Source organism: Bidens hawaiensis, unplaced genomic scaffold (assembly GCF_021521415.1).
Source record: "Bidens hawaiensis isolate Kalapana, Puna unplaced genomic scaffold, B.hawaiensis_p1.1 tig00025458_1, whole genome shotgun sequence".
In the NCBI taxonomy this organism is placed as follows: domain Eukaryota; kingdom Viridiplantae; phylum Streptophyta; class Magnoliopsida; order Asterales; family Asteraceae; genus Bidens; species Bidens hawaiensis.
Window position 1 is genome coordinate 51,967 of NW_027494072.1, and position 25,057 is coordinate 77,023.

At 37.8% G+C, this 25,057-nt stretch overlaps 1 protein-coding gene across 1 annotated transcript; it reads left to right on the forward strand.

Moving 5' to 3' along the window:
• Positions 1 to 6,829: 6,829 nt before the first annotated feature.
• LOC143571660 (long-chain-alcohol oxidase FAO1-like) lies at positions 6,830 to 10,949 on the forward strand. The gene is made up of 4 exons (XM_077057030.1): positions 6,830 to 7,078; positions 7,559 to 7,831; positions 8,887 to 10,643; positions 10,867 to 10,949. The coding sequence occupies exons 1-3, from the start codon at positions 6,845 to 6,847 to the stop codon at positions 10,603 to 10,605; spliced, it is 2,226 nt and encodes a 741-aa protein (XP_076913145.1). The 5' UTR covers positions 6,830 to 6,844; the 3' UTR covers positions 10,606 to 10,643; positions 10,867 to 10,949.
• The last annotated feature ends 14,108 nt before the right edge of the window (positions 10,950 to 25,057 follow it).

The window sequence follows — 25,057 nt, forward strand, 5'->3', positions numbered from 1 at the left end:
AAGCAATAACATAAACGACACGTGAATCTTCCGTCTTTGATGCCAGTCTTCATCCATTTGCCATGTGTCCCACCTCAAGCAACCTGCCTCATCCTACTCACCTGCATGCATACTAAAAGTCAGTTACACTGAGTGAGTTCTAGTTTAACAAGTTACAGGATTATTCTTACACATTCTTTTATTTACAAACAAACATTTCTTGCATTATTCTTACATTATTTTATTACTTTCTTACAAACATACGGTTATTCTTACATTCTTGCACAGATATTATAAGGGTCTGCGACCCAACCTCTTGCACCGATATCATAGAGTCGGCCACTATATTCTTGCCCAGGTATTATAGGGGCCTGCCACCCCGACTCTTACATTAGACTCTTACTATTCTTGCCCAGGTATTATAAGGGCCTGTCACCCCGACTCTTACATCACATTCTTACTTGACTCTTTCAATCACGTTAAGTTAACAGCTAAGCACATACAAGTTCTTACAACTTTCTTTCATTCTAGCAACAATCATTTATGTTAATCATACACGGATATATATTGCTAGTCTTACAAGCATGCACACAACCCCGAAAATATTTCAAAGAGAAATGGGGCTAGAACTCACCTGGAGCTGGTTTCTCTCACCGTTAATGGTAATGCCCTTCCTTAGCTGTACGCGGCTAACTGTACAACACATTATGCGTGTCAATTGTCCATTACTACTACTTCTTATATCTAAGTTAATGAAACCCTCAGCTAACGGGGGTCCGAGGGCAGCGCCCTGGTAGCGGGGTCTAGGGGCGGCAACCCCTAGCAGGGTCCAAGGGGCAGAGTCCGTGGCTGGGGTTGAGCTACCAGGTCTGCTCAGAAAAATTTTATTTTCGTTAACAGGTCCTTCATAAAAAACGCATCAGAAAATGGATTTCATGAAATTTCGCATGGAATTTCTCATGGAATTTCGCATGAGAATTTCACATGGAATTTCGCATGAGAATTTCGCATGGAATTTGGCATGAGAATTTCGCTTCGCATGCTGGTTTCGCTTCGTATGCGATTTCGCTTCGCATGGCGTGCGATGCGAAGCCCTTTTTCATGCGAAAACCCCTTTTTACTTCGTTTTTACCATTTTAAGGCCATTTTCCTCCGAGATTCTTCCTTAGGACCCGATTCTACTCTTTGTATGGGTTTCGGGTCGTACCAACTTTGTATACCCGTGTTTTTCATGGTCCAAACATCATCTTTTGTCCTATAACACCCCCTTGAGGTTATAACTTACCAAGTTTATGTTTTTCTTACATCCTACAACCCGATCTATTGTTCTATCAGTTTGCATGTCCATTCTAACCATAAAACTTAGCCTTTTTAAACCAACTCACCTTTTGCTCTCGGGTTTGGTTCAGATCTGAAACAACTCGAGGGTTTGGACGTGAATCTTGGCGTTTGATTGCGTTTATACACTAGATCCGTCCTTCTTTAGCTCGAATTTGGATTCGGGTTTTAGAGAGAAAGTTTGTGTGTTTCTTGAGTGTGGGTGTTGTGTAAAGAAATGGAATGGAGAAGAAGATGGGTTATATATATAGGGGGTCTAAGGGCCCCACCATCCACTTCCCATTCCAACCAAAACCTTATCCAAACATAAACACGCACATTATTAAACTAACGACACACAATTAATAATAAACTTCCCGTTATTTCTTATTCTTAGAAATGCGGATGTTACAACAGACAAACAGGATCCTCGGTTAGTTTCGTTATTAGTTATCATTATCCTTTCACTCTTGACTTGGTCTTGCAGGCAACGTTCAAAAATTAATGTTCAGCTAAAGACTTGGTCAAATCATTAAAGATAAGAGTCGTTAGGGGCTTTTACAACTCGTTTATGGCAAAAATACACAATCCGTAACCGTTTCAAGATCCTCGCAGGAGCTTTAAATGCTCATTATTGTCAATTATTGTCATGTTATCCTTCTTGTAACTATATATAGAAGTGGCTTAGATCGCACAAGACACGAGCATACACCCGTATACACTTACTTGCACTTATAGCAGCGATCAAACACTTCCAACCCTTGTAATAACCCATTTTTACTTAATTAATTGGGGTAGGGGATAGTTTTTCCCTCCCGAGGTTTTTGCTGGAGTTCCATTAAAGGATCACGGGATTTTTCCTCGCTAAATCGCTGTGTCACGTGCAACATTTACTTATCATTTTGTTTACAAATTCAAGCATCCTACCTCACATATAAAGTTTGGTTACTTGATTATCTTTGTGTACTTTTTAACCAGAATTTAAAAAATCTCTTGATCGGGATCACACGAAGAACACGTTGAACCAGCGGCGTAAGCGCAACTGCTACCAGTTGCTAGGGTTCCGCCACCCGCCGACAAGAGATTTTCTCACCATCTGATTCGCCGCCACAATAGCTTGTTGTGGTTGTCGCAACACCTTTAGTGCCGGCGATCTGAGTTGTTGGTTCTGTTCTGAAAGTTTTCCATGCATCACCACCGTGTAATACCCTTAAAAAAGGGATCTAGTCCACATACAATTAGATGACCTATCCTTTTTTCACAAAACAAAAATCAACTCCTTCTTCACAAGCTATACTCAACCCTGCCTTCTTCCTACTATTCGTAGACTGCTACTGAATTGGAGATTTCACAAAAAACAATAGTGGCAACCTAACAATAGTGGTTCAACGTGTTCTTCGTGTGATCTCGATCGAGAGCCAAAGCTCTGATACAACTTGTTAGTATTTGATGCACACACTGCTGAACACAAACATGAAAGCAATAAACGAAAACGTGGATTTAACGTTGTTCGGTCTAAACTAACCTACGCCCACATGTCACACCCCGACAAAAGGCAGCGGAACATGCCGAGGCGTAACATATTGATTGGAAAGTAGCTCAAAAGACATTAATTAAAGCGACAATAATTATTTAACTTCATTAACATTAAACAAGTACACAATTATAGTAATCGAATTATATACATATTTTGAATAAATATCCTAAGGTAAAGTAAGTATCTTTGATCTTGAATACATAAAATACTTGAACCTGTAGCATGTATATAAATAGAGTTTGTCAACATGAATGTTGGTGAGGATACATAAGTTTTAGTTGTGTGTATATATATATATATATATATATATATATATATATATATATATATAGGTAAAACACAATTCATATTTAAATGGTGAGCATTACAAAAGTTATGAAAATGTAAACAACTAAATAGATGTGGATCCGTTCCTATTGATACGAAATCAATGTACTTGGGTAAGTGTATGATCATATTAGATGAGAATAGATGAGGACGAGATACCAACCACCAAACATAAAATAAACATTTAAACACATAAAACATAATCATAGAGCATGCAATGAACACACATAAACATATATTGAATTGTGTTTTGAATAGATGAGGTAATAAAACATATGAAAAGTGAATAAGGTACACATGCTACCCCCAAATATAAAAAATGTCACACCCCAACCTAAGGCGGAAATGTCGGGGTGTGATCCGATTGCTCACAGCTCGAAGATACTATCATAAGTATAAATGACAATATCTAATTAATTATTTTGTTCAAATTATTCACACAATAATCAAATACAACCAAACAATTCAAATAAATAAATACAACAAGTCTAAGTCCATGTATGTCTTCATTATAATCCTAAGGTCTTTCTAAGTGTCAATCCTTCAACTCAGGCAACCTGCATATGCGTAGAAAATGGAGTTTTGTCAACAAACATGTTGAGTGAGTTTACCACCAAGTTTTGACACCAAAAATAATGTTAATATAATAAATAAGCAAAATGTAATAAATGCGGTAATGAAATCAAACCATAAGCAAATAAGTTGTCGACTAAACCATTGCCAAGCGAATCGGGCACCGGTAAATCAACCATGAGCAAATAATGAGAATAAGACCATTGCCAAGCGAATCGGGCGGTGGTCAATAGAATGAGAACCCTCTCTAAGGGGATATGTCAAGCGATTGAATACAATAACAAATAAGCACATAACAAGTAGATTTGATTAATCACACCCAATTACATGTTTGCTATTTTTGATATGTATGTATATATAGATATGTATGTATAGTATGATATACGCATATGTCCCCAAAACGTTTGTGAAAATTGAGTAAAATATGGGAATGATAAAACTCACCTTAGATTAAAGGCAAGTGAGTACAATTAAGAATAAACGAGTCAACGGATAAGCGAGTCGTCCAATACGCGTCAAACGAGATAACTGATTAGAACCTGAAACTTTTTTATATGAAACTATAAATAAAAACGAACTTAATTCCGCGGGAATCAATCCTAACGGATGAGTAGAACTCTAGTCTGTTGAATTAAACGTTTAAGCGAGCTGGTACTGACCAGAATCCGAACAGCGAGTCAGAAGTTGGGTTTTGGGCAATAGCCTTAAAATTTCATTACAAGAATAAAAGTCTTCTGGACCGAACGTTGACTCCGACAGAAGCATGAGAAAACATAAAGTCAAACTTGTTGATTGTTTTACCCTTTATTGGGTTTTAAAGCAATTGACCAGTCAACACCCTTCAATCACTGAAATTGATTGAAGGTTATTGACTAGAGAATATATATGAACGATTTTATAGTTTACAACTAACCCGGAAAGTGAAAGGATTGATGAGAAACGGAAGTCAAAGGTCCTAACGCAAGCAAAGTCAACGATCAAGTCTTGTATCTTTAATGAATATGCAAAAACCGAAGGGTTTACGAGATGGCAGAGACTAGTGACAGCTGTAGGAGGTGTATTAGGGTTCGATTAAAGTTTACAGCAGGGAATTATGATGTATTTATATAGGAATAGCTAAAACGAACTAATTATGGCCTTTTTGGCCCGTTTAAGCAAGTAAATATCGTTTTAAGGAAAGAATCATCGAAATATTTATAAAGATCTGATCATGGAAACGGAAAACGAATTAGGAGTTGTATTTTAGTTATATTATGATTACTTGGTCCTTACTTCTCTCAAAAGTGCCTAAAATAACCGATTTTATACCATAAACGAGCTGTTAAACGAAAACGAACCAGATTCTGCCCAGCGAGGCCACCGCGCTGCGCGGCCAACCTATAGGCTAGCCACCGCACGGCGCCTCGGGTCCAGGTGAGGTCAGGTTTCACAAGTTGTCACTTTTAGTCCTTGTTGTTTGGACCTTGGTCATTTAATGAAGTTTTTTCATGAATTGTTTAAGGTTTGAACAATATATAAAGTATGAGGGCTTAAAGTGAATATAAGGAAAGTTAAACTCTTATAATTATTTGATTTTTAGTAACAATAAAGATCTAAAATGTTTCGTTCGGGTTAAACGTAAATGAATATGGTTTTGAAAAATTCGAAATGTTATAAAAGATGGAAAAAGGGGTATGTAAACTCACATGAATATAAAGGGCGGTAACAAGTGGACAGTCATAGCGAATTGGTCGGTCGCGTGGGAATTTCCAGCAACTTGTCCTAAATTTAATTGGGTAAACAAAATAAATATCTTAGCGAAATTAAACGGAAAGTTCAAAACGGGTCGGTTTTAAGTATGAAAGTGAATGACTACTGTACCACATGTGGCAACTAGGTATTCTTTATTGATTGATAACACTTACAAGTACAAAACATCAAATATATGGAGATACAACTAAGGCTTGTATCTTAGTAAACAATACCGAGTCGGGTTTAGGTCCGGCCACCCTACACCTGTTTGCCATTTAGACTTCAAATAATAAATCGGGCCACACAAGGCCTTAGAACCCAACACAAAATCCAACAATTTGTGTGTGGTATTGGTGAATCAACCAGAAAACATGAAGAACACGACGAATATCTTTCCAAAACCTTTCTTGCTTATAAATTGTTCGTGCATGATATATTACAATTGAACAGTAACTCATCCTAAACCCTACAAGCTTCATTCTATCTATGCCCCCATATACAAGAAATGATTAGTTACATATATATTTGCCCCTATATATCTAGCCTTTGCAAGACTTCAACCTGCATGCTCTCTTCATCAACCACTTTATTAAATAAAAATACCCGTAGTAAAATTATCAATTGTGCTAGTGTAACACAATTTGAAACACCTAATCCGCGAGGTGGTTACATCATGAACACCATAAGTCAGAAAAATCATGATCAGCACCTTGTGGTCACAATACGAATTGTATGACCACCAAACACTAAATGCCCTAAGACAAGGCAACAAACCATCAGCACATGCACACCGACACACAACAGCAACTAACACTTGGACCAACGGTTAATAACTAAGAAGAGCCGTAAAACACAAGTTGAAACTTTAATTACTACGACTAGTTAATAATTATAATACCAAAGTCTACGACTCCTAAAGATAGTAACAAAATTGCTTACGCATTACCAATTAACAATTGTATATCTGCTAACATCTTTACAACATTATAGAAGAACGTACGTTATTTAATTATATTATTGTCTGGTTCCACTTTTCAAAGTGCATGACCAAAATATATTATTTTTTCATGTATTACTATTGAAGTTGTTTAATCAAGTCAACCAAGAAGAGCCGCAAAACTCAAGTTGTAACTTTAATTAGCACAATTGGTTAATAATTTATGCCAATGTCTACGGTTCCTTATAATAGTAACGAAATTGCTTACGAATCACCAATTAAACAGTTGTATAATTAAATGTTTTCAAATGAAAACGACAGGAGGCCCTTACCAGATCTCAACCTCTTGAAACCTTTCAAATTGTTATTATATATATAGATAGACATGTCTGATACGAAGGCACACAAACCTTAACACTACTCTCTCACACACAAACACAAAGATGTATGGTGAGAGTGAAAGAGCGTGTCACCCTTTGTTAAGAGGAGGTGAGAGAGATGACGACCACAAAAATGGAAGCTTACGCTCATCAGAAATGGAGACCTTAACAAGCCTATGTGAGGTCATCCTTCAACCACTCCCTTTGAATGCCCTTGATCATCATGGACACAAAAGGGAAGAATCCGTCCAATTATTCTCCACTCTTTCGGGTTCTCAAGATCGTGTTCCAAACAAGGTAACATAAACGATTATTCGAACGCGTATGCTTAATTACGTGCATATACTCTATTAGTTCTTCATCTATTTAGAAACGCACATGTTTATGTGCACATATTCTATTTTAGTTCCTGTTCTGTTTACAAACGCATATGTTTATGTGCACACACTCTATTTTAATCAGTTCTTGTTATATTTACAAGGGCGCATGTTTTATACTTTATGTGCATACACTCTAGTTTAGTCCTTCTTTTGTTTGCAAGTGCGTATGTTTATGTACATATCTTCAATTTTATTTTAGTTATTGTTTTGTTTAGAAATGCATATGTTTAATTATGTGCATTTATTTTAGTTCTTGTTTTGTTTACAAATGTGTATGTTTATGCATATACTCTATTTTAGTCCTTTTTTGTTTACAAACGCATATGTTTATGTACGTATTTTCAATTTTATTTTAGTTCTTGTTTTGTTTACAAAATGTTTGAATATGAAATTACAGGCAGCACAGATTTTGGAGAAAAGAGGGTTTTTTGAAGCAGTGATGGTTGTGAGATTGGTTTTGAAGCTTCTTTCCACCAGGCTTGGTACCCTTTTTGTTGCTGGTTCTCTTTGCTTATCTTATAAGTGGCCATACATAAACAAATTCTCAGAAATCCCTTTACACAAAAGAGAAAAGATTGTGCAGAAATGGTTGAAACATAGCTTCCTAACACCCATCAGACTTGGATTTGTTTTCATTAAGAGTCTATGTGTTTTTGTCTTCTTTTCTCAGGTGATTGATCTTCCTTTAAATTTCATGGTTTTTTTTCCAATGGCCAAGGGCAACTTGTTGCCGGAAACTCAAAAAGACTCACCATCCACATACAACCCACCTAACCTAAGTTTGAACGCCCTTATAATTGTGCTACCCATATTCACAGAGTGTACATCAGCCGAGATTCAAACTTGAGCACCAGAAATGAACTGCTAAAACTAATAAATAATAAATAATAAAATATGTAACGCTATTACTATTTCAGTGTATGTATTTAATGAAGCTATTAGATATCGTCAGAAATCCTAGTTTTGGACGATAAAAGTTCTTTTTAATGAAAGTTAGGTGGTGTTGGCTCAACTCTTTTATGTATTTATTTTTAAAGATTTTTGTGAATTTTTATTTACCTTGTCTTTTTCCATATTGATGACTAAAAACTTTTATTAAATACGTTCTCTATAGTCGTATTCATTAAAGTAGTAACTTTTAACGTGTTTGTCAGACAGGATTTATTAAGGTTTCTCATTAAAGATTGAAATATAAGTTTATCAAAACTATTAAATTGATGGTCCTGATTCCTGAATTCTGAAGTAGACCCTTGATTAATTATTAATTGTATGCTATGATATTCATTTTATTTAAACAATATAAAAAACCTATTTTGAAGGATTGTTATGTCAATTCAAGTTTAATATTCAATCTGAAGAAATGTAACAGCACAAACATATATGTTTTGCCGTATTTCTTTCTTTTTTTAACTATGATACAACACTTACGTATGCAACCATATAAATTATCCTATTTTTTTCTAATCATATCTAGCAAACAAGTGAATAAATGTTTTGTGACATGTATATATAGTTCTTTCACTGAAGTTCACATATCCAAAGTATCATGTTCTTTTAATTAGAGGAGGTTACATTTCAGTACTGCTACAAAATTGGTATTCGGGATCGAAGAATGTGGTCCCAAATGCCTAGTTTTGTAGTACGTAGTGAATTGGACATGTTAAAGTAGTTAATTATATATGATAATTTAGCTGACATGAGATCCTGAAAATGTCCAACGTACAGGTGAATGAAAAATCAAACAATCCTTCATGGGAAGCCATTGGCTACCACATAGATACTAATGAAGAACCCTTCAATGATCAAAAGGAGCGGCCATTACAGAAAGGAATGGTGGAAACCGTGAACGAAACTGATCATACACTTGTGAGTTCGCTTATGCAAAAAGGCCTAGACGTGACAGAAAACCTAAAAGAAAACATTTGCAAAATCAAATGCGATGTGGTAATCGTCGGCTCAGGTTGCGGAGGAGGTGTTGCAGCTGCGGTACTCGCAAAATCTGGCAAGAAAGTGGTGGTTCTTGAAAAGGGGAACTATTTCAGCCAAACTGATTATTCTAAACTCGAAGGCCCTTCCCTAGATCAACTCTATGAAGCCGGAAGTATACTTCCGACACTCGACGGAAAACTAATGATCCAAGCAGCATCGACTGTTGGTGGTGGCTCAGCGGTCAATTGGTCGGCATGTATCAAGACACCGCAGTCTGTTCTTAAAGAATGGGCAGAAGACCACGAGATAGAGTTGTATGGAACCCATGAATACACTCTTGCAATGAACAAGGTGTGTGAAAGAATTGGTGTTACTGAAAAATGTAATAATGAAAGCTTCCAAAATCAAGTTCTCCGTAAAGGGTGTGAGAATCTTGGTCTGAAAGTGGAAGCCGTCCCACAAAACTCATCGGAAGATCATTACTGCGGTTCGTGTTGCTTCGGGTGCAGATCCGGAGACAAAAAGGGAGCTGATTCGACTTGGTTGGTTGATGCAGTTGATCATGGAGCGGTGATCATAACCGGATGTAAAGCCGAGAAGTTTTTATTAGTTGAAAACCATCAGGCTGATACATGTAGAAAGAAATGTTTAGGGGTGATTTCACAAGTTTTAAACCCAAATATTTCGAAAAGATTGCAGATCAAAGCAAAAGTGACAATTTCCGCATGCGGCTCTCTCATGACACCACCTTTGATGATATCTAGTGGGCTAAAGAACCCTAATATTGGCAGAAATCTTCACCTTCATCCTGTTTCAATGGCATGGGGATACTTTCCAGATAATGACACAAATCTGCCCGGTAAAAGCTTCCAAGGTGCGATTTTAACGTCGGTTCATAAATCGGAGTTTGATGAGAATTATATATTGGAAGTTCCAGCACTTGCGCCAGGGACTTTTGCAGCACTATGTCCATGGGAATCTGGGAAAGATTTTAAAGAAAGAATGCTGAAATACTCGCGAACAGCTCACGTGTTCTCATTGGTTCGAGATTGTGGATCTGGTGAAGTGAAATCAGCAGGAAGGATAAACTACAACTTACATAAATCAGATAAAGAAAGCCTCAAGAACGGGTTGAGACAAGCGATTAGAGTTTTAATCGCGGCTGGAGCGGTTGAAGTGGGAACTCAAAGGTCTGATGGTCAGAGGTTTAAGTGTACGGGAACTAGTGACAGAGATATAGAACAGTTCTTGGAGACAGTAGATGCGAAAGACGGGCCATTGTCGATGGTGAAAGATTGGAATATTTATAGTTCTGCTCATCAGATGGGGAGTTGTAGAATGGGAATAAATGAGAAGGTAGGCGTGGTCGATGGAAATGGTGAGAGTTGGGAAGCTGAGGGGCTTTATGTTTGTGATGCCAGTATGTTTCCATCGGCGGTTGGTGCTAACCCGATGATTACGATCCAGTCGACTGCTTATTGTCTTGCACAAAGAATTGCAGATACCTTTACCTGAAAATTTGTGTCAAGTGCCAAAGTGTGATTACTATGGAGGTTTGAGTGTGCTATATTCATATGCTTTTTAACTAAACTCTTAAATAAACAAAAATTCTGTAAGATCTTTGGTAGTAATTGGGTTGGATGAAATTGTAACTATCTGTTCATCATATATTGGATTTTGTTATTAAATTTTCATATTATGTTGATGCTTTAATTTGTAGTAATTATACCAACTGTATATATATATATATATATTCAAAGTGTTATTACTATAGAGATTTGAGTGTGCTATATTCATATAGGTTTTTAATTAAATTCTTAAATAAAAATTACTGTGGGATCTTTGGTACTAATTGGGTAGGATTAACTTTGCTATCCGTTCACCATGTTTTGGTTTTTGTTATAAATTTTCATATTATGTCGATGTTTTAATTTGTAGCAATCATGACACATAATATCTTGAAAGCGTCAGTATTCTTAAGTGTTTCCTTATACACAATGATTCTTTTAAGGTTAAATACTTCTTTAGTGCTCAGCATTTCGTCATATCTTTCTTCTCTCCTAATCCCCGAATGTTTTACTCTGTCAATGTCAATACATAGGTGTTCGTCGTTGATAACATGGCCTGTGAGTACTTCATTTTCGTTGATGCTCTGTTCATTGTCATCGTTGTTCTGTTAATTGGTTATTACTTATTTGTTGACACCATGTCGACAATTATTTTTGCCCACAAGTTGGTTCGGTAACCTATGACATTTTTTTTCTTTTTGAGGAATATTGATGTAGGGTTCCATTTTATTAATATAGTTTTTTGTATTATTTCGTATTAATCACGATGCAATTTACGTAGCTTTCGTGTGTAGTAATAACGTTTGGGCCCGAGGCCTTGTAATGCGAGCCCATTGGGTCGGACATAATCGAAAACATGTGCAAGGAGATGCACCATAAATATGCATCCTTCCATGCACTAAACAACCTTTCAAAATATTATATATCTTATCCACTCACCAACTCTCCTCTCCCTCTTTTTCTTTACTCTAACCTGAAATAGCCAAACCCGACAAGATCCAAGATCTCAGTTACTTGTAAGTGATTTCCGCTAGCTTACAAGGAGATTGATCTAAGAACATTGTTGTTTGATCCCGTATCTAGGACCTACAATTGGTATCAAAGATTTTAGCTCTACTAGTTGAGGTTCTTGGGTCACAACCTTGGATTTTGGTCTTGTTTGAGTGTTTGTGAGGTGTGTTCTTGCAAAACAAAGTGTGTTCATGTGTTTGAAGTAGTTTCGGTTTTACCATAGAGTACTTGCAAGCTTGAAAATCGATTTAAAGGTGTGTTTGAGGTTGTTGAAGTGTTCCTCGAGTTTTCATCAGTGTGTAAAGGTTCAAAAGTGGTAAAAAGGGTATTTGTTGTCAGATCCGTACGTAAATAGTGGAATTGGAAGTTTCTGGAATTTTAATCGAATCGAGTTTTGATTAATCGAATCGAGATTCTTTTAACTGAATCGAGTTTATTTTAATTGAATCGAGTTTATATTTTAATCGAATCGAATTTCTATATTTGATTCGATTCAGTTTACTTTGATTCGATTCGGATTTATTCGACACGATTCAAATTTGTTCGATTTGATTCCTTTGATTCGATTCGTTCTGATTTGATTCGATTCAAATTATTTCGACTCGATTCTTTTGAACTTGTATTCCAAATCTACTTTTTGCTCAAGAGTGTTTGGTTTTCTGATCTGATTATCAAGATGGCACAAGATCCTGAAGTGAAGACTTATCTAATGTTTTGAGAATGCAGTCGATACAACGAACAAACCACTTAAGCTGCCTAAATTGGTATTGTAAATTTGAGGAGTTTAAGTGGATATTTAAGAACTACATAACAATCAATGACTTTGCTCTCTCACGATCCATTGAAAATGGTTCTCACAGACCCACTATAGCTTCTCCTGCTAGACCCGTTCTTGTTCCTGTGGCAAGTTATACTGAAGATGATAAGAAAATGATCCTTGATGATGAGAAGGCCTACGGTGTCCTAAGTGTATGCTTATCTATTGACATTGCTCAAACACTTAGAGAATACACCTCTGCTAAAGATCTTTGGGATGCATTGGTTGAAAAGTTTGAGGGGAACTTAGACATGAGGGAAAGTAGAAAGGTGAGTTCAACATATCCAACCACATTCAAGAAGAATCTGCTGCATTGCTTATTTATAGGTTTGAGACCCTCAACACTAAGATGAGAAGTGCTGGCATTAATCTTGAATACTCTGAAGTAAAAAAAGAAGTTGTTGAATTCATTGCCATACACGTGGAATAGTAGTGTCAAGACTAAATAAAAGAACCACGAATCTGAATACAACAACATTAAGCGACTTGACTTCCACCATAAAGTTGTTTGAGATGGATGATAAGTTGCGATTGACCAATCATGACAGCTCATTAAATCATGCCGGTGTTTCTACTAGTTGAGCGACTTGACTTCCACCATAAAGTTGTTTGAGATGGATGATAAGTTGCAATTGACCAATCATGACAGCTCATTAAATCATGCCGGTGTTTCTACTAGTTCTGGTGTAAGCACAGCCTTTCTTAGAAAGTTTCATCCAACGGCTCATGCTGTTGATGGTGTAAGAGGTTATGTTTCTCAATCTGAGATGAACAATGCTTTCAAGACTTCAGCAAATCAACCAACACCATAATCAAACTCATTCCAGGATGTAGCGAACAAGGCTGTTGAGCAAGCTCTTAAGGCTCAAGGGATTAGCAAGCCAGATAGCAATATGTCACACCCCAATCGGGCTTAGGAGTGTGACCATTAGTTGGTACATGTTTTGAAAATATATCAGAGTTTAAGGTTGCAAAACGGAAGCCTTGATTAAAATTATATTATATTCCAAAAGTCGGGATTTAAACACCCGATAGTCGTTACAAAAGTGTTTGAAATCATAAAACCATAATTTACAATATTTCAATATCAAAAGTTTTCATCTGAGCCATTAGATCGTCTAGTGGCTATCCTTCATCTCCAAACACCTATTCTTGATTACCAGTTGATGTAGATGTCGTGCTCTAATAACAAGTATTTATTAGACTTAAATACCTATAACTAGTATGGGTAAGTCAGGTCGTCTCCACAGGGAATCAATGAAAAGTGCAAGTAGAACTCATGATTTAAACTAATATTACACTAAGCGGACAGTCGATGTCATGCAATTTAGAAAGATGATTTGAATGCAAAACGATTACTTTTAACTTTGTAAACAATTATGAAAAAGATGATTCACTTCAGGTTTAGGTAATGCGATAACAAACCAAACACGGATTCAATTAATTGAGTGCGTAGTAATTACTAAACCTAACAGTTTGGTTGTGATGACAAGCGAAACCCTATCCGAATTGTTAACACAATTGAACTCGGTTTACTGACGTGAGGTCGAAGACTCACTAAAAAATAAACCAATTACAACTAAATAGATAGCAGTAAGTGGGTGTCGAACACAAGGAGTTTGTGGAATATGTGTTAAATAAGTAGCTTAACAATTAAACTAATATAAATGTAAATGACACAAAGTAATTTCCAAGTTGGTTTTGATTTGATTTTTGTGAACTACAATAAACTAAACGGAATTTGTAAACAATTGATTAAACGAGCACTTCTCTCGGGGTTCGAGTTATTACTCAACACTTATGTTAACATACAATGGATAAACCATATTATCTTGGTTTTGTGTAAATGCACTTGTTTGTGATTAATCAAGAACTAAGTACTCAGATTCCTAAAAAGCGAGGTTGTTACTTAACAATCTATCAATAATGTTAACCCCAATTCTTTTCACTTAATCTCAATTGTCAACGACACCAAGAACGTGTGATTCAAAACTAGGTTTAAACAATATAGACAAACTACAAACAATCACATAAACAACATGATCATACTAACATAAAAATTAGACAATCAATCCAAATTCAAGAACAAATAACATAAAGTGTCTTGCAATTAACTTTACATCCCAAGAGAAATACCAAGGAAATTAGCCACTCATGGTTTGATGAATCATCATAGCTTCAATTGTCTTAATAATAAGAATCAAACACTCAATCTAATGATTAGAATCACCAAAAACAATGTTTTGGACTCCACAAATTGCCCTAGGGTCATCCCAATTGAAAGATATCTCAAAAGACAACTAAAAACGGCCTAAAAAGTGGACCAAACTCGGAAGTTACGAGTCGGACCGTGGTCCACGGTCCAGACCGTGGGCCACGGTCCATCCACGGTGCATAGAATGGCCACGGTACGGTGAAAACTGTCATTTTGGAGCTGGGTTGACCGTGGGCCACAGTGGAGCTTTTGCTCATTTTCTTGTTTTCTTCATATCTTTCTCGTTTCAACTCCGTTTTCTTTGCCGCTTTCGCCCACGTTCTCGTAATTTCATCCTTTACCTCCTCCTACCTGCAAACATATAAGTAACCATAGTCAACTAATTCCATGAAATTAAGTGGGTTAAGCCAATGCATTTCTATCTTTTAACTCGCTTAACGGCTACCCTACGAGTCACTCGTCATTTACCTAATTACCAGTTTTATATTATGAAAACAAATTGATATGCAATGACTAACGGTTTGGATCAATGACACATGAATCTAATCCTAAATGTTGATGAACACAACCAGAGAGGTTGATGCATACGTTGATAACCAAAAGTATAAACTGTTTAAACAATCAATTGTGAAGGCAAAACAAGATCAAATAATAAACCCAATCAAGTTCTTAATCATTCAAACTCAAAGAATCCGATGAAAGTTGTAACATCCCCATTTCGATAATAAATAAATAAGCATTAAGAGTTTATTTTAGTTATCATGTCGTGTGACGTTGAATTAAATTAATTAAATATTTTAAGAGAATTGATAAGGTTAAAAGGGTTAGTGGACTTAAAGATGATTTTGGACCTCAAACCCTTTGGGCCTTGCCTATTTAAACCCCTAAACCCTAATTTTAATCCTTATCCTCATCATTTCATCATCATCTCCCCATTATAGTCACACATACCCATACACACAAACAATCCCCTGTGCACCAACACTTCCAAATTCATCCATCTTTCCATATATTCAAGATCTAATCCAATATCTAAGGTAAGTGTTATGTTTATTTTCATTTCTTATTACGATTTATAACAAATGAATAAATGAATCTGAAAGTTTACAACCGAGTCGAGCCGACATAGACGAGCTCGATATAAATGAGATTTTATTGAATTTGATAATAATAACAATAACAATAGTATGCGAATTGACCAAATACAAACAATAATAAATTGATGTGAACAAGGTTCAACAAAACCCGGAGCCAAGTAGCCAGAAACTTGAACCAGAACCCACCTTGCCGAACCCTGTGACGAAGTTAAACCGGAACCGGAGAACAACCTAAATCTGAACCGTAAACGAACCTGATGAGCCTCATGTCCAAACCCTCAAGAAACCGAACCCTTAAGAAAACGAGCCCAGTACCCTACTCCTGTCCGTCTCCAGTGAACGGAAAAGTTGCACGAGACCCTAGGTGTGACCGGCTTCCTGTCCTTAATGTCAAATACGAACGGCCCGAGTTGTAGGTAGAAATAAACCAGATTCGAACACAACTAAACCCGTGCGAACTCGTCTCAGAACTTCGCATCGCATAACGAGCGAACTCGTCTCAGAACTTCGCATCGCGTAACGTGTGAACTCGTCTCAGAACTTCGCATCGCATGACGTGCGAACTCCCATATCCGCTTCGCATGACGTCCCCATGCGAAGACCCGTGCGAATCCTTTGAATGCGAATCTTCCGATGCAACGCGAATGCTTTTGAGAGCCGTGCGAATCAGATTTGATTCGCATCTCGTGCGAACCCTCCCGTGCGAACTATTGTGATGCGAAACAAGTAGAGATATACCGAACTTCCTGTGGCTTTCATTGGGGTTGTCAAGGTGGCTGGAAATGGAAGGGGAGTGGCGGCGTGGTGTCGCCGAAATTGGCAGACGGTGGCGGTGGGTGGCCGTGGGCAGGTGAAAAAGAATGGGGAAGAAGATTATGAGGGGGGGGGGTTAGGTTAGATAGGGTTGGATAGGGGAGGGGTTGGTGAGTGAGGGTTTATATTATAATAATAATAATAATAATAATAATAATTATAATTATAATTATAGTGTTAATAATAAGACTTTACTAATTAACAATAATAAAATGGTTAATAATAATAAGTATAGTGTTAATTTTGGTTGTTGACATTTTTGATGTGCGGGGCATAGACTTTATGGGCCCGTTTCCAAACTCATGCGGGTACCTCTATATTCTTGTTGCGGTTGATTATGCGTCAAAATAGGTCGAAGCGGTTGCAACAAGAACTAATGATCATTCTGTGGTGTGTAAATTTGTTCCATCCAACATCTTCTCAAGATTTGGGATTCCTAGAGTTATCATAAGTGATGGTAGATCACATTTCAAGAACTTTGCATTTGGCAAATTGTTAAAGCGTTATGGTGTTAATCATCGAATTGCAACGCCCTACCATCCTCAAACAAGTGGCCAAGTTGAAGTTTCTAATCGACAAATTAAAGAAATTCTAATGAAGACGGTTCGGGTCGATAGAAAAGATTGGTCGATTAAGTTGGATGATGCATTGTGGGCTTATCGCACGGCCTACAAGACACCGATTGGTACCACTCCTTATCGGTTGGTGTATGGGAAGGGTTGTCATTTGCCAATGGAAGTAGCTCACCGGACGTTATGGGCAATTAAAAATGTCAATATGGATTATAATGAAGCCGGTGAGTTGAGGAAGTTGAAATTGAACGAGTTGGAAAAAATCCGGGATGAGGCATATGAGTGTGCTTCGAATTACAAAGAGAAATTGAAAAGGGTGCATGATGCTAAGATACGGAAACGAACATTTGAGGTTGGGCAAAAAGTGTGGCTTTATAATTCAAGACTCAAACTGTTTCTCGGGAAGCTCAAAAGCAAATGGATGGGCCCGTATGTGATCACAAGAGTCGGGAGGTTTGGTGATGTGGAGATTGAAGATGTGCAAGGTCAAGCTAAACAAGTTGTGAATGGACATCGTCTCAAACCGTACATAGAAGGAAAAGATGTGAACATGCTTAACAATGACAAGGTGCGTTTCCTCTTAAGCTCACCGGATGGCTCCAATTCGTAAAGGAAAGGCCTAAGTATGTTGTATAGTGTAAACAACTTTTGTTAAAAATTTATTTTTAAAAGTACCTTTCTCGTTGCGAGTGTGTTCGAGTCAAGTATGGGGAGATTCTTAGGAATTTCTTTACCGTGTTGAGGACAACTCGGGTTTTTCATAGGGGGTAGGGTAATTTCTAATTTTTAAATTTTAGTTTTGTGTGCGTGAATACTTTATTTGGGGTTCCTTTCATAAAGTGTTTGTTAAAAAAAAACACCGTGGACCCCGGTGTTGACCGTGGCCCACGGTCAACCTAGCATTGGACACGGTCAAGCTATTCGCCACGGTATTGTCTCTTCTGTTTGGTTTGGTTCATATCCACCGTGGACCACGGTTCACACCGTGGCCCACGGTCTAGCATTCCTGATTCTGTTGACTTGGTCAACCGTGGACCATCGTGGCCCACGGTGCGGTGCCCACTGTTGCTGTTTGACGAGTTTTAAGTAAGAAAAGGGTTTAATTTTTTTTCACAACATAACACATCTCAACCATTTTTCTTACCAAACATCTTCTCCATCTTTATACACTCTTTCTCAAACCCTAATTCCACCATTAAATCTCTCGCAATTAACCATAAAAATCCAAGTTTCTTAACCCTAACTTGAGTGATTTTCTATGAGAAGTAACAATAGAAATCTTATTTCCTTCCATACTTAAGTGTTAATCCGTTTGTGAGGGTTTGGATTCTGAAAAATTCAAAGATTTTTGGGGGTTTCTTGTTTGCTTGTGACAGATTACTCGTTTATCATCCTAAACTTCAACCAAGGTATGTCTTTGTTAATTCTTTGTATACATTGGAATAATTGTTAAGGTAGTGTTGAATTGAGAATACCCACTTGTTTGTTAGTTGTAATGGTTATACTTTGTAGTTGTGGATAAGAGATAAATGCTTGAAATTGGTGATTTTTCATTTAAAAGTTGAAAAATTAAGTGTTTATTGGAGTTTTGAAATATTGGTTAATTAAATAAAGAGTTGATTATCCACAACCATGGTGACAAGCAAGTGTGGGGAGGGACATAGTGAGTTGATTTGGTTGTTTTTGGTGGTTTTTGTGTGTAGAAGGGACGAACTTCGGATAAAGGAAAAGGAAAGGCTACATCTTCAAGTGGCCGGGCTGTTCAAGCCAAAAGACAACGTTTGAGAGAGGAACAAGAACATGTGCAAGTGGAAATCCCGAAACCCGACTGGAGAGGTGGGGTATTATCAAGCTATGATCTGGTATGGCAACTGGAGCCGTTTAGAGATAAGCTAAGCGGTTTTAGAGATAAACACGAGGCGTTTATGTGCGAAAAGGAAGTGACTGACCCCGGGTTTGAAGCGTTTGGGGTATTTAACATAATCGAAGCTTTGGGGTGGGAAGCTGCCCTCAAATGTTATGAGAGCAACACGTTGTATGATCAGGAGATTGAGGAATGGGTATCTACCTTGAGATGCCCACCATTCAAAAAGGGGTCGGATATGAAGTTAATTGGTACTGTGGGGGGAACTCAAATGGTAATGTACTTTGACACATTTAATCATATTGCGTTGTTCGATAGCAAGGCCTCCAATTCGTATGTGTACCCTTCGGTTAAGGATTTGTATGATAGTCCCGACAAGCATCCTCAATGGCATGATATGCTATCCAAAGTCTTGAAAGGGGGCTGTCGGGGTCCGTGTGCGAATATAAGAAGAAGAGACCTGAATATTGAGGCAAGGTTATTAATGACAATCTGCTTATCTAATGTTGTGCCAGGAAGGGGGGACATTTCAGTAGTCAGGAATAGCGATATTCCTATTTTATATGCTTTGATGAATGGAGGCCCACGCATTTCTTATCGTTATTTGGTCATGATGAACATATGGATCAGCCGTGAGAGCAATAAAAGAAAGTTAATCCCCATTGTCGACTGATTACAGCCCTGTTAAAGCATCATGGGGTTATTCAGGATAGTGCGGTTGGAATAACGAAGAATTTCAAGGAACATAAGTTGGACGATTTGGGTCCATGTTGGAACTACACAAAGGATGAGAGGTACCATTACTTGAGAAATGAGAGGGTGAGGTGGAGAGTGATAAGGGAAGATGTTGAGCCAGAGACAGGTGAGGCGTTAGATGAAGAGATTGAGGAGCCAAGTGATATAGAGGACATGGATACTGCTGGTGCTAGTGGATCCCAACAAGGGGGTTGGGATTATTCATCAGGATATGCTTCATATGGAGATAATTGGGCCCACATGGGTTCGATTAATGAGGTGGTGGAAAGGCATCGGCCTTCCACTTTTGATAGTTGGTCGGAGGAATACCGGGCGCTTTTTGACCATCAAACGTTTATGGGTGCATACCATGAACGAGCTGAAAAGGAGAGGCATGACCGGCTAGAGATGTGGAACCGTGCCTAGGCCTATGGACGAGAACACGATATGAACATGTGTTACTTGGATGACAGAAACAGAAGAATGCATGAATAGTGGCACGCCGGTGAACCCGTTGTTCCAGATCCACCAAGTGTGGATTACACATCACTCCCACCATATGACGGTTCAGTGCGCTATCCCGAACCACCATTGCATCATTCCATGTGGGTGGGCCCAATGCAGTCAATGGCACCACCACCACCATCAGCAGGAGAAACGTAGCAGCGGCGGAAGTGGAGCGTTCAACTTTGGTGAATTTTCAGACTTCATGACCTCCATCTTCGGGCCGCCACAACCGCCCTATTATTGAGGGGGAGCTTCATCAAATCAGGTGCACTCTGTTCTGTATATTATTTGTATATTTGTTTATTTTGTGTTTTGGTTTTAGTATTTGGGTGGAAGGGAGGAGGATGAAACATTTAGTTTAGTGTTACGGGTCGGAAAGAGGTGGTGTTTGTTTGTTTTTACTTTCTCAAAACCATACACTGGGGACAATGTATCTCAAGTGTGGGGATGGGAAATTTTTCGTTAAAAGTTCAAAAATTTAAAAATTAAAAAAAAAAGAGGACAATTGAAAGAAAAACACTGGAAAGTGGTAAGATAGTAGGGGTAAAGTTTTGGTCCCTTTTCATGGTCATAATTACCTCAAAGTCAAGTTTGTTTATTTGTTTTAAAAATGAGGTTGAGAAGATTTTAGTCAAGGTTAGCATGCTTTCGGTATAATAACCCGCATAACATATCCATATTCACTTGAGTATTTGGAAAATGGAAAGCGGTGATGGTTGGGTATTCTCCGTTAGAACTTGTGCTATTAATGCATTTCGAGATCTTAGCTTGGCATAAGTGCAAAAGTGATAGAGGCAATTAGGTGTAAGCCTTGTCTGGATGAGCGCGAGTGTGGGTTTTGGGGGTTGGGCCTCATACATTATACATATGAGCGCGGGCAATGAGAGGGAAGGGGGGTTGGTTCCTTTAATAAACCTATTTGGACTTATTCTTCCTATATAATTAACCCCGATATATGTTGTGAGACAATCCGGCTTGATAGGTTTTTCTTTATAACTGTATTTGTTTTGATATCAATCAATAGAAAGTAGAGGAGTTCATGATTATGTGCAAGTCTAAGTTTATTAAAAAAATATGAAAAAATGATGAAAAATATCTGAAAAAAAAGAAAAGAAAAGAAAAAAGAAAAAGATTGGGATTCAATATCCAAAGTGATATGTATCGAGTTAGGATACAAGTTGGTAGTGTATATATAGTAGTTATTAGTTTGTTTTATTGTCTATTTAGTTTTGATGTAACAAGCCGGGTTAGATCACATGAGTCACTTTCAACATTCCCATTCCATACCTTTACACCTGGCCCCACTACAACCTGTTTTAAGACCTCTTGATTTGTATTTGTGATAAAGCATGAATAGGTGGAGATTTGATGGTAGTACAAGCGTATGCGAGGAGAATTGAGTATCATTGAAAAATATGGAATAATCACCGATAAGAAGGTTAATGAGTGACAGTGTGCTATGTGTGCATAAAAAAAACCGAAAGCATGTTGAGGTTGACTAAAATTCTATGTTTTAACTATAATACTAAGTAATGCTAATGCAAACCTCTAATGATGGGGGAATAGGGTATGATTGGGGACCTTGACTGAGCCGGGCTTGTGGTTTGTTTGGTGGTTGTGTTTTGAAAGCAATTGTGGTTTCAAGTGTTTCTTGAGGGCAAGTAACGTTTAAGTGTGGGGATGTGACGGGTGGATTGTAGAGCCACCCTTAAGTGTAGTAATTGTAGTTAAATCATGTGCGTTTATGTTTAATTGCAAGCATTTGGATTACTACACTATATTGTGTAATTGCAGGTTGTTGATATTGAGGCTGTTGAGGAATTTGCTGCAATGGTTGGGGTTGTTGAAATTGTTCTTGATTAAATTGAGGCCCACCCCATTGTTGCAAATTCTGTTGCGGTTGTTGTTCGGGTACATACCCAAATTGCCCTTGAATCCTCAATTGATTCCCATCAACTCCACTCGAATACCCCTCTTCATACTCTTCGTACCCTTCATTATTATCACCATAACGTGGCCCACCAAATGAATGCGGGCCCTACCTAAGACTCGGTGAGGTATGAAGTATGGGTGGGTCTTGCGGTAATGTATATGGCTGATTATAAAGTGGATTTTGTTGAGATTGGAAAGATGATTGTGGTGGTGAATTTGATGATAGTCCTTGAATAGGCATAAAGTTGGTTAAGGGTGGAAGGTTAGGTGGTGGTTGAAAGTTAAACATGGTTGAGGTGGTTACACTTGTGGAACTTGAAGTGACAATGGGTGGGATGATGGATATTCTGCATTTATGGGTGGCGGCATCGGTGGTAAAGATTGACCCGACGCCATGGTTGTTGTATCAGTTGTTCAACTTTGTGTGCTCGGAGACCCAACAATCTTATTCTCCCATTGAAGAACTCGATTCTGACGGAAGGATCGTTCGATTTCCGGATCAAAAGCTAATGGAGATAAAGAACGAGAGCTTCGCGTATGCATATACCTGTAAGTACCTGCACACTAACACAACCCGCGTAAAACTGACAATAAACAATTAAGCAAAAACTACAAAAGTAACACACGATGCACACTACTCCCCGACAACGGCGCCAAAAATTTGACGTGAGGACGAAGACTCGCGCAAAAATAAACCAAATACTACTAAATAGATAGCGGTAAGTGGGTATCAAACACGAGGAGTTTGTGGAAAATGTGTTAATAAGTAGCTTTAACAATTAAACTAATATTAAAAAGTAAAATGTAACGCCCGTAATGTTCGGTTTAAAGATTTATAGTTTGTAAAGTATGTATATCTCTCGGGACTTAACCGACATTTCCCGAAAACCTTTTCGTTATTCTGGTACGTTAAAACATTTAACTTTCCTTTCAAGTTGCCTTATCTTTCAAATTTGAGGGGCTAGGATGAATCATTTTTATATTATAACAAAAAACAAAAAAAAACCCCTAACTCTTTGTCTTGTCCGATCGGCGCAGCTCCAGCCCCCCCCAGCGATTTTTCCTTTTTCCAGCCAAGTCGTGAGCATAAAACGTCAATTAAAGGTTAGTACTACGATTCCCCTAGTCTTTTACATCTTAATTGGTTGTTATAGCACACGTATTGATCAATTAATGGCTGGTTTTAGGATAACCAGGTGGCTGTCCAATTGAGTATTTCCGAGAATGTTTTGGGTGAGGTTTTTGCACCAAAATCTTCCTAGGTATGTCTAGTATATCATACTTAAAAATCATGTTCATTGGTGTTCGTTATTTTGGTCAACTAGTTGTAGTTTGATTGTTAGCGTTCGGTTAACTAGAATTGTAGTTTGATGCGTTTAACGCGAGGGTTGAAGTGATTAATGACCAATTCAGCTCGGGGGAACTTGGTTTGATGTACGGGCTGTTGAAAAATCATTTTTATAAGTTATGGGGCTGAATTGGTTGTCGGTTACTCAAACGGGTTGGTACAACGCGCAATTGCGTTTATTGAATAGTTGGTGCGTGGTACTTGCGAGTTGCCGACCCATTTGACTCGTGTAGTGTCGTGTGGACTTGTTGGTTGTGATTTTATCATGTTGGGTCCGCACGGGGCTGAGTTGGATGTTAATGGCCTAAACGACTCTTAAACGCGCGTGTTAGTGTCACCAAGTGCTTCCGGGGGTAAATTGGGAATTCTTCATTCTCGGGAGTATCTAAGGGTCGTGTTCGTGAATGTAAGGCATTGGGGGCTGTTAAGATTGAGTTTTATGAGGTCGAGACTTTAGGTACCTCGAACCATGCTAGAACGTCTCGTAGGATAAACGAGTCCTTTCGATGTCGTTAGTAATGTTTGAATGTAAACCGACAGGTGTTTGAGTTTTGGGATTACCTAGGGATTCTCTAGCTCGTGGTGAACACGTGTCTCGTGTCAGGTGAATTCATGATGCCCTTTTTTACTTTTTTTTTAAAGATTTTGGGCTAGCATGCACACCTAAGCGATTTTGCTTGATGAATTGTTTAAAATTATTTTGGATGGGCTTACTTGTATATGGTAGGCCTTGAGATGGTATTATCGTATGTATGTATGTATTATTGTATGGCCACTATTTGGCGATGTTAGTAGTCGTTATCGACTACGGATGTTACGTATGCCTAATTTGTGTTTGCATACGTTGGATGAGATGTTACGTGTTTGGGTTGTACGTTTGCTCGACCCTGATGTTATACTAGGATGTTTATATATATATGTATATATGTAGGGATGTACTTATAAAGATGTTTATATATATAGGTATATATATATAAGTATGATTATTCATTGATGATGTTGGCCTAAGTGATGTATCCCTTTTATATTTTTAAAATCCTTGGAATGATTGTTATGATTATTAATTACTGATGTCATTTATTAAAACTTGAACTCACTCAGCTCAAGCTGACTTTGTGTGCATGTTAGTGTGAGTTTCAGGTTAGGAGGAGGATGCCTTATCGCTTGGACGTGCACGAAGCTACTTGGACGGTGAAGGGCATACGTGGATGAAAGACTTCAATATTAAAACATTTATTTTGAAACGTTTTGTCAAATATATTTAAATTGGTTTTGGGCATAACTCCCTGGTTTTGGGAATTTATTTTGAAACGTTTTGTCAAATATATTTGAAACGTTTTGTCAAATATACTTAAATTGATCCGAGCATCCCGAATGCTTGGACTCGAACTGTAAGGGAAAAGACTAGTATGCCCACCGCGAGTAGCTGCACGCCAAGAGGTAACTTTAAATTGTTTAGTAATTCCTTTGATTTTTAGAGTTCCAGTA